Below are 11954 nucleotides of genomic sequence, written 5' to 3' on the forward strand. Positions count from 1 at the left end.
AAAAAAAAAAAAAAAAGCCATGTCATTTTAAACACAGTGAATACACTTTTTTGTTGATTCTTTAACTTTCTTTAGCTAGTAATATATTTTTTTAACTTTTCAAGATAATCTTAATTTCTAGAAGGAATAATGTAGTTCATAGTTAATGTCTCACTTCTCATATTTACTCCTCACCTGATTTTATTCTGTATCCTGTTCTTGCAACTCCAGAGAATCTTCTCTGACAAAAGAAACCAGGGATCTCTGAAATGCCCCCTCTAAGGGATAATTTTCATCTTAATTTTATTGTATTTCCTTGCTTTCTTTTCTGTATTGATTATTTATTCCCATTCTCTACTTTTTGACTCCCATGGAATAACAGTTACATGCTTCTCCATACACTTTTCTGATAATTCCATCTATAACATCTTCATGAGTTTTGCTTTTATCTTCCCACCTCTTAAGTATTGGTGCCACTCAGATATCTTACCACTCAGAGATCTGTTCTACACTCAGTATACCTCTGAGTCTACATGTGTTTCACATTACATTTTAACTACCATGTATGTTTCTCAAATTATTGTTATATCTCCGGTTCAGAATTTGGTCTTGAACTTCAGACCAATATAGTCACACACTATCTAGATGATTTTTTTGAATGTCCCACAAACATCTCACCTCAAGTATTTAAGAGTTTCTGCCCTAAACTCTCACATTTCTATAATTTCTAAATTAATTAAATATCAATCTATTTATTCTATCAAACAAGAATGGAACGTAACAAATTGATGTGTCTGAAGAGTCTCCTAGACAAACAGAAATGACCACTTGTAAACAGAGATCAGGATAAGAGATAGTGGTGGGGCGCTATGGATCTGAAGTTGGTAGGTAAAGCTAGAAAAGCAGGTAAATCTACCTACAGAGCCCGTGAAAAAGAGATGGTTGAGGGTAGGATGCCTAGAAGCAACATGAAGTTCCAAAGAATAAAATAAAATCAAGTTACAGGTAGAGAGTAATATATAAATTAAACACGAGGAAAGTCAAACCATGGAGTTCAGACAAAAGAGTTGAAACATAAAGTGTGCTAGATATTGTTAAAAGTTACACAAATGACAAATAAGTTAGGGACTATGGATGGCAAAATTGATTTTTACACCGTATCCTTGATACACTTCTATTATCAATATCCGTTTTTCTGTAACATTCTTACTATGATCTTCAAGTGGCAGACATTCAGTATTCAGGTTTCCATATCTTGATTTACTTAAACATTGCTTCATTTTGATATATCAATAAATTTTTCTAAACAAAAGCACTTTCTAAATTGTTATATATTGCTTTACTTTCCTTTGTCCATCTACAGATGAAAAATATTTTTGAACAGCCATGATTTATTGTCAATATAATAGCAACAGAAGACTTTCATAAAGCACATATTCTTATTTGTAATCTTTTCTTTATTTTTTACATTTAGCTGTATAAATACATGTTTGTTAAACATAATTGTTATATTCATGTGTATATGAAAAAGAGTGGTATGTTGTCTTAATATTTTGAAATGAAGCGATATTTGGTTTTTACGTGTCCAAATCCCATTAGATTAAAGTCTGTGAGATTAAGGACCAGGTACTACGTGTAGTGGAACACCTGGCATACAGTATGTTAGCTGAGTATTTTTTAATGATAAAATAAATGAGGCACTAACAACAAAGAATGGTATGTCAAGAGATAAGTGAAGGAGCAAAAGAAAGAAAGGGATTACATTGGACAATAAGGAATATATTCATAATTTAAATTAATATGTCCTCCCACTGAATAATTGAAAGTTCAATAAAAATGTTGTCAATTATAACTCCCAACATATATCTTTATGGGATCCTTCAATTTGAGGCTTGCTGATACTTTATCTCTGCACTATTTATGAAGTTTTCTTTCTCCTGATAAACTAGTAAGATAAAACTACTTATGAAATTTATTTAAAACTACTTATGAGGCAAATTTTTAAGGATTTCAATTATTAATCATTAAATGAAAATGAATGCAATAAATTGTTCATGGCAAACTTTCAATAAAGTATATTCAAAGTTATCTCTATTTGAAAAAGAAAATATCTAAATGCAAACTGCATACTGTTTCTCATAGGATCATGGATTTCCTTTAGTTCAATATTCTGCCATAATCAGACACTTTCTATATAATATCCTTGACAAGTCTTTGTTGCTTACACTACTGTATTAGTCTGTTCTCATGCTGCTATGAAGACATGCCCGAGATTGGGTAATTTATAAATGAGAAAGGTTTAATTGACTCACAGTTCTGCATGGCTGAGGAGGCCCCAGCAAACTTATAATCACTTCAGAAAGCGAATCAAACATGTCCTTCTTCACATGGCAGCAGGGAGAAGAAGCGTGAGTGCCCAGTGAAGGAGGAAGCCGCTTATAAAACCATTAGATCTCATGAGAACTAACTCACTCTCATAAGAACAGGATGGGGGAAATTGCCCCCATTATTCAATTATCACCACCTTGTCCCTCCCACAATATGTAGGGATTATGGGTGGTACAATTCAAGGTGAGATTTGGGTGGGGACGCAACCAAACCATATTAGTTACCATCATCAATACGACTGCCACAGCATCACGATGATATTTATTTTTTAGCAACACTAACAATTCCATTAACATAATGTCTCCTGTGTGACAGGCATTGGACAATTTACATAATCACTGGGAAGCATACATTATTACCCAGAGTTCTTAGATAAGGTAACTATTCCTTTGGCGAGTACAAGACTTCAGATTGTTTAGTAATAAAACTAAAATTTTAATCTATGTCTATGTTGACTGCCTAAAATATCCCAAAATCCTTATTGATAACCAAAATTAAGTTAGTAGGCTTATTGCATTAAGGGAGAATGTCACCTTAACAGAGGGCATTCGTTTGTTAGGGCTACTGTAACAAAACACCACAAACTGGGTAAATCAAACAACAGTAAAGTTGTTTTATTTGTTCATTGTCTCATTTTTCCAGGTTTTCTCAGAGTGGGTTCCTTCTAAGGGCTGTGAGAGAGAATCTATTCCATGTCTCTTGCCTAGATTCTGGTGATTTATTCCCAGTCTTTGGTGTTCCTTGGCTTGCAGACCCAAGACCCAGATCTCTGACTTCATGTTCCCACGGTGTTCTCCCTGTGTGCATGTCTGTCTCCCCTTTTTGCAAGGACACCAGTCAGATTGGTTTAGAGACCCATGCTACTACAGTATGATCTTGTTGTAACTTGACTAGTTACGTCTGCAATGACCCATTTCTGAATAAGGTCACATTCTGAAGTACTGAGGGTTAGGATTTAAACATATTTGTGAAGTTCTAATCCCCAGTACTTAATTATGTTATGTACATTTGATAATAACCTAACTCATTTTTTGAAGGAGACAATTCAACTCATAACCCTGAGTTTTACCAGGTCCTCAAAATGAGGAAATTAAGAAAGAACATTTATGATATTTTAAGCCTAAGCTGTATGAGTTTTTTGGTGAGTCTTACAAAGTGGAATACTAGTTGGAACTGGGCAAAGTTTCTAACAAATTAGTTTGAGATTGGTGGACACAATGAGAAGAGGAACACAAAGCATGTTTTGATGAACAAGTCTTGATACATATGCTGCTTGGTTGATTCATAATCTTATCCAAAATTTGAGTATGTGTTGGAGAAAGAAGTTAGGTTGCTTTTCTTGATCTCAGTATTGTTAAAAAATAAGCAGTGAATTACCTTGTCACAGAATTGTTTCATATATAGGGAAATGGAATTATGTTGGTTTCAATCTTTATCTGTGTAACTTCAAAGCCTGTGAACTACATCATTTTACCTTTCTCTTCCATCATTGATATATGCCACGGTACTCTGTAATGCTGTTGGATTGCTATACTAGTTCTAAAAAATTCAGCTTAACCTTCTTGCCCTGTTGCAAACATTGTTGGCATACATTGGGTTAAATCTGTCTTCCTTATGAAACTCTTCAGAAAATTGTCTATCTATCTATTTGTCCATCTTTCTATCATCTTTCTATTTATCTATCTTATCTATCTATGTTTTCTATTTATCTATCTGTGATCTATCTGTCTATTCATACACATATATTGTATCCAAAGTCTTCTGTTTTCTACACAAATAATCTGGTTTCTTCAGGTTTTCAAAGAAAGAGAGTTGTATTTATATTGTGAACAATAATCATTTTGTATCACCCTGATAATGTTGGTAACTCCAGCAATATTATTTTAGATAGTAACATTATCAGCATCCCATGTCTTCTTGCATTCTGAAACTTGGCTCCATTTGCAAGTACAAAATGAATTAGAGCATCTCTGATGAGTTTCAACCATCTTAACTCTAGAGTTGATACAGTGTATTACCACTTCGTTGGCAACATATGAAGCCATGTGGCAGTTCTACCAAAAATATATATTACTATTGTTTTGAAGTTCATTTGACAGTATCTAAAATATCATGCACTCTCTGTCTTGGCATTTCTAGGTAATCATGTTTAGGAAAAGCATTCCATTCCTCCAGTTGTAAAACATACAATATATAAAATAGAGATGGGATTTCAGAAATGGATTTTATAGTCAAGATATTACCAATAAGTCTGCATTTGAAAAAAAAGGTAGAGAGAATGTCAACTTTTTAAATTTTTTTTGGCAAGAAAATATTTTTTGGTAAATACACGTGTTGTCAAGAGTTATAGAATTCTACTCATTTTAATTTATAAATATTCTGTGATGGGTAATTAGATCAGGAGAATGAAATCCAGCAATCAACAGAAACCTTAAGACAATTTAGAGTGCCTTTTTAATCTTTAAAGAAAAAACCCAATAAACACTGAAAAACAAAATCGATGAGAGTTTTAAATGTTTCTTTTTTCTGAATTTGCTGCAGGGTCCAAGTTTTCTCTCACGAGGCCCTTTTTTCTACACGAGCAACAAAAATTGAAGAAGATGGATCCATTCTTTCGACCTCATGAAACCATTCCCGCCATTACTAAGTTCAGGGGAGAAATGCATTTCATTAAATAGGTTGGAAATATTTGTTTCTTCTTTATTGGTAGGATGAGTAAAGGAACATAACCAATCAAGAGAAATACTTTAGATTATGGGGAAATACAAAGTGGACATTTGCATTTTCTGTCTTCAATAGCTTGTTTAAATAGTTTAAGGTACTTTTTATGAATACTTTTTTAGTTGCAGTCGAAAAAAAGGCTACTTTTAAAATGAAAAAGACTGCAATTTATAATATTACTGTATGGCAATCATACTTATATTTTTAACATACAGATGTCCCCCAACTTGTAATGGCTCAACTTTCTATTTTTTGACTTTATGGTGGTTCAAAAGCACTACGCATTTAGTAGAAATACTACATCAAGTACCCGTACAGCCATTTCGTTCTTCACTTTCAGTGCCGTATTCGATAAATTACATGAGATGTTCAAGACTTTTCTCTATAAAATATGCTTTGTGTTAAATTTTGTCCAATTGTAGGCTAATATAAATGTCTGAGTATATTTAAGATAGGCTAAGCAAAGATACAACGTTCAGTAGGTTAGTTGTAATAAATTCATTTTCAACATATATTTTCATGGACATAACCCCATCATAAGTTGTGAAACATCCGTATTTTTATAGCAGTGAGTGAATTATATAAAGAAAATTAAAATTCACAGTATGGAGCAAATAAGTTTAATGTTCCTGACATCACATGGCGTCATATGGATTTTTACATTTACCAATTATTTATTTAACCTATCATCACCTGCCTTTTGGGAATAGCCTTTGTAGAGAATACTGACATTTTAGTACCATTAAAATAATCTCTCTCTATATATATATGGATTATTTATATTTTTATATTTATGTATGGATTATTTATATATATATGCTTTCTTGAAAGATTGAATCATTCTTAAATTTTAGTGAAACTTTATGTAGCTGTTTTTTTCTTTTAAAAAGAGGAAATATGGTAAAGCAAACGGAGTGAGCGTCAATAGAATGAGCTCGGAATACAAAGACTAAAGCCTGTGTCTGTCTTTGACTCTGAAAAGCCGTGTGAATTTATTTTTTTCCAAACTTTTAAAATGAGAGGAGTTGGAGTTACATTTTACTTAAAATTATTCTAAGCTCAAAATATCTAAACCTTAGCTATACATTTATTATGTTTGGCAAAATCACCTAACAGGAAGCCTATCCCAGTTCTTCATTTAGTTTTTATTATCTCCCTCCTTTGATCATATTTTTTTTTATTGTATGTAGCAGGATAGAAGTGCCCCCAAAACACCTCCTTAGTATTCAAAATCTTAACAGTATTTCTAATATTTGGAGATTTTTTATATATATATATATACACACACATATATATACACACACATATACACATATATAAACATGTATTAATGAATATATAGTTTAGTGAATTCATATATATTCATAAACATATATGATATATTTCTAATACTTGGAGATTTTATATACATATGTATATATACAGACACACATAAACATTCATGAATGGATATATATTTTTATGAATTCATATACATTCCTATACGTATATATGAATATATATTTACATGAATTCAAATACAATGAAAAATATATATATATATATTTGTTCACATACTCTAGACACTCAGAGTCTACACTTATTTTTAAGCAAAGCATTAAAAGCATTAAATTTTAGGGCAATGAAATAGTAATATTTTCTCCATTTTTTTTCTGCTTTTGTGTGAATCAGTACAATCAAGGATTTTTGTGGAAGGGATAATTTGAGGCAATGTTGACAGGAGACATACAATGAAATGATGGTATCTAGCATCAGAAATCCTCAGCCAGAGAAAATGCTAGGCTTTTCATTTCAGAGGTATAAACATATACTGATCCTCAGTGCCTGACGTCTTGGCCACACTAAAGAATTTCAACTCCTGAGAACATGTTGGGAAGCAAGAATTGGTCAGAAATGGAGTACACGGGCACAGAACACATCCCGAACATATGCAATTGTTCTTTTTTAATTAGTGTGAAACAGACAGAAAGTTAGAGACCATTAGAGAGAAGTTGACAAATTTGTTCACAGATATTGGAATATATTTTACGTGTGTTTTCAAATATGTTTTATGTGTGAACAGATAGTTATTAACCCATTAAGTGGATGTTGGAAAGAATTATATGTCCAAGAGAAGATAAAACCTGCTTAAATTCAGAAGCAAGAGTTCTATGAGTTTTTTTTTTTATGATGACATATAACTTACCCAGTGTTGATTCTGTTTCCTCATTCATCATGTCTACTTGCACTCATGTTGGAAACAGTGGTCAAGGAATAAAATTGTGCTTCACAAGTTCAGTCTTATTTCACCAATAGCAGAACTGAGAAACCATAACATGAAGTACTTAATAGATACTTCATTTTAATGTCAAGTTTTATCAACAGCAAAATGAAATATATAGAGGGATTGAATAGAGTACCTAAGTAGGAAATATGGAGTGTGGTTTTAGTTTTATCTTAGCTACAAAATTGTTATTCTATTTAGGAGAACTTTGTTTTATTTTCTAAGACAAAAAGGAGTACACTCATAATGCCCTTCCTCACTAGGATTCTGTGAGGTTGAAATAGATGATGAATACATTTTCTCTAGAAACAACGTGTGTATTTAATTCAGTATTACTATTAACTCATTCAAAAAACTAGTATTAAAATCTTTCAAGTAGGCCCTTATCTGTATTTTCTGAATTTCGTTTTACTATTATATATATATGGATAATATAGATATAAAACATAACCATACTAATTTTAAATGCTAAGAGTACACTAAGTTAGTGTGTACAAATAGAATATAAATTTTAATTTATGAAGAGTTGAGGCCTTAGAGTACTTTTTTCACTAAGGATAAATGATATTTTTATCAACGTATCACAACATATCACAGGTATAGTATGCGTCTATTCTGAATAATAGTGTGATATATAAATAACACTCAGTTTTGAAATTTAAAAACCCATCTAGGTATACATTCTCAGTTATCAATTACGACAAAATCAATTTTCACAAAAATATGAAAAGCATTTGGTAAAATTATGAAGCACAATTATTACTAGTATTATGCCAATATTAAAGCATTTTCAAGAAACTAGAAGTAATTGAAATTCTGAAGATACTTTTTATTTCTCCCAATAAAAGTTTGTATTTGATATAGCATCATAGCACAATCACATATTTTATATTACCTAATTAATTAAAAATAAACATAAGCAAATCTAATGCAAATATAAACATGTAATACAGCTATTATCCACTTCCAATGAGTAACTCTTTTTCTTCTAGACTTTGCTATAGATTACAAGTATGATTTCATGCCAAATTAAATTTTAATTTCTACATATCAGGAAGTTAATAATTTGTAAATAGGGTTTGCTGAATTTAAGCAATATTTTATTGTATTGTATAATTTGTATAAATTTATGAGGTAGAAGTGCAATTCTGTGACATGAACAGATCTCATAGTGGTTTGGTTAGGGCATTTAGAGTATTTATCTCCCAAGTGACATACATTAAACAATAAAATAAATAAACCATACTCATACATGGGATGTGAACTGTGAGTCTTTGAAAGTAGCTGTTCACTGTCTTCCTGTAGTTCTGTTTTTTTTTTTTTTTTTAACAAAGTTTGAATTTCTCTTGGCATTTGTCTTTTTGATATAGAGCATGAAACACAAGAAAGTAATGAATGAGGCTCAATGTTGATGCCAATAGGTGTAATTCATCATGGCTTCAATGACAGTCCGGTGGTACAGTATAAAGTTGCTGAAGGGTAACACATGCTGCATCAGTGTTGAAGATGTTTTTCTTATCTCCTATAATTACATTACAATTATCATAGAAACTGAACTAATTCCTTCATTGACTAAACCTAAACATGAATTAAATGCCAATGTAAATCCTAGGTGCTTAATCCTTTAATAAGTGAATAAAAATGGCCATATTTCACGTTTTAAAGTAGGCTTATTTCTCCTTCCACATCTAGGAATTTTCTAGTTATGTTTCTAAAGTTTCAACATTTAGATCCTAAATTATTCTTAGCTATCTATACATTCTAATAATCTACTATAGTCCCAACATTCAGCAAGACACTTGGAATACCCAAATGGTTACTACACAGGAGAGATCTAAGAGAATAAACAAGGTAAATAAATCATTTTAATTAATTGTATCATACTAAAAGAGATGATAGTAATGTGGACAAAATATGGGAGGAAAGAAGATGGAGCTTTTGCCTCCAATATGGTTTGGGTCTGTGTCCCCACCCAAATCTCATGTCAAATTTTAATTCCCAGGTGTTGCAGGAGCGGCGTGGTGGGAGGTGATTGAATCATGGGGGCAGACTTCCCCCTTATTGTTCTCATGATAGTGGATGAGTTCTCACAATATCTGGTGGTTTAAAAGTGTGTGGCAGTACCCCCTTCTCTCTCTCTCTCTCTGTCCTACTCCCCCATGGTAAGATACACTTGCTTCCCTTTCCCCTTCTGACATGATTGTAAGTCTCCTGAGGCCTTCTAGCCATGCTTCCTGTACAGCCTGTGGAACTGTGAATCAATTAAAACTCTTTTCTTATAAATTACCCAGTCTCAGGTAGTTCTTTATAGCAGTCTCACAATGGACTAATACAGCCTCTGACTAGGAGATCTGAGGAATTCACCAGAGAGGTGACATTTTAAGAATTTAAGGAATTTCAACTTGATCTTAATGTCAATGAGTTTCTTTTGACAGTGCTTTAAAGATCAGGTCATTGATGAGAGTGTGTGAAAAATAATGATATGTATTTTGGAAAACAGAAGACAGATTTGTGAGACAGGTTTAAGATTGAAGGACAGGATGTATGCTATAGGAGACATGAAATAGAGTGAAGAGACAAAGATAATTTTAGTAGTTCTATCTCAAAAGTTGACATTATTGCATAATTATTAATTCAATTAGGGGCTAGTTTGGAGAATGTGATGATGACTTTGACATTGGATATGTGGAGTTTTGTAGCGCTATAGAGCACCTCGTCAGATACATCAAGAAGGCTGTTGAATATGAGGTTGTAGCTGAGAAAGAAGTAGGGTCTAGAAATGCTCTGTCATGTATAGTAACCACTAGTCACATGTGGATTTAAATGAAAAATAATTAGATTAAATAAGAGTCAAAGTTCAATTTCTCAGTAGCATTAGCCATAATTCACATGCTTAGTGATCATGTATAATAGTGGCTACTGTATTTGGCAGCACAAGTTACAGAAAATTTCCATCATGACTGATAATGTAGATGATGTTACCTTTAGCAACATTGGTCCAGATGAGGAAGAGTAAAATGAGACAGGCTAAAAGACCCAAGATAGAATGGTTCATGTAATCCTCGAGAAAGAAATATTATAAGGAGAAAATGTTCAAAAGAGTGTTCACCCAATCAACTGCTCACTCATTATAACTTTTGAACCAATTTTTTAGAATTCTTGTTTTCCACTTCATTTATGCCCAATCCTCAGATTTTGCTATTCTCAGTAAAAAGCTACACATGGTTTGTTCCTCATTACTTTAGTCTACTTTTAACAGATGCAATATCCTGTATTTATTTTGTTTTTGGATTTAATATATTTTATTAGCACTTTCTTGCTAAAATACTGCCCCTAATAAACACTCAATTAATGATAATTGGTAACTTGTATTAAAACAAACAAAACAAAATACTGTAGCTACATTTAGAAGAAAAATACTTTAAAAATCAAATGTGAATATAGGGCACTTGGAGTGCCAGAAGAAGCTCTATCTATTATATTATGGGATAGGTAGTACCTTTTATCTGGCACCTCACATGCTGTATAGTATATATAAAATCTCTGAATATGAATGGTACATCTAGTGAAACAAAATGCCCTGATCTGTGTGGTACCATGGAAACCAGCAAATGACCTAATTCTGCTTGTAAGTTTCCTCAAGAAATATCAGTTTACTTGTCCTTTCATTGCTTTTCTCATGTTCGGAAAAAAAAAAAAAATCCTTATTTTTCAATGGTATAGATTATATAAGATTAATGATATAGGGTTTTCAAAAGATCCTGCTTACATATTACAAAACAGGAAGAAATAGATATACGTTTCTTCCTGTTTTGTAATATGTAAAGAGGATCTTTGAGTAAAATTATTTGGGTATTACAATATGACAAAGAAAAAGTAGTAGGAATATTATGGTATTGGTTTTCATTATATATGTTAAGAAGTGTCAGAGTGATATTAAATTTCAGAATAAGAAAATATTTGTGTAAAGACTGGATATCAAGGTAATTTTTATAGAGTTTAAATTCTAGCAGTAGAGTTATAGTTTCCCTTACTTTATAGCTATAAATTTTAACTCAGTTTTGCAGTGGTGTGAATAAAGGTTAACAGTGGAGTCATCAATGATTTAAAAATTTAAATAATTTTAATTGTTAACCATTTCTGTAAATATTAATTCCATTTGGCTGTCAATTGTCCTTTAGAATCAATTAACCTTGGTCACTTTCATTAATAGATTTATATTTGCTAACATACTATTTTAAATACATGACTTGCAAAATATAAATCTGAATTATTTTAAAATGTCATGTTTAAAACATGTTTGTATCAGTCGTTATAATATTCTTAAGATTCTTGGAGCATGGTAACTGAAAACTTAAAATGATCTACTCATTTTATAACTATAGAATAAAGAGGCAGACTAAACTGTAGAATAAATTCTCTTGAGATGCCATTCTAAGACACAGCTTTTAAAACTATATCTCAGTAGCATTTTATAAAGTAAAAGAAAAAAGAAAGATCCCAAATACCTTTTATTTAGTTTTTTGAGTTTCAAAAATGTTAATCAAACTAATAGAATTACTGGTACCGTTTTTTAAATGCTTAGAAAACTTGGCTATAATTT

General features: G+C 31.7%; 1 protein-coding gene across 1 annotated transcript in view; it reads left to right on the top strand.

The window, feature by feature from the left end:
• NAALADL2 (N-acetylated alpha-linked acidic dipeptidase like 2) overlaps positions 1-11954 on the top strand; it is a 1006116-nt gene that overhangs the window by 813334 nt on the left and 180828 nt on the right. Inside the window, 4 exon segments of the mRNA XM_017847705.1 lie at positions 4909-4926; positions 4928-4966; positions 4968-5003; positions 7055-7057. Of these exon segments, the coding sequence (XP_017703194.1) occupies positions 4909-4926; positions 4928-4966; positions 4968-5003; positions 7055-7057 (96 nt within the window).

The sequence above is a fragment of the Rhinopithecus bieti genome, unplaced genomic scaffold (assembly GCF_001698545.2).
Source record: "Rhinopithecus bieti isolate Rb0 unplaced genomic scaffold, ASM169854v2 scaffold_28528, whole genome shotgun sequence".
In the NCBI taxonomy this organism is placed as follows: Eukaryota; Metazoa; Chordata; class Mammalia; order Primates; family Cercopithecidae; genus Rhinopithecus; species Rhinopithecus bieti.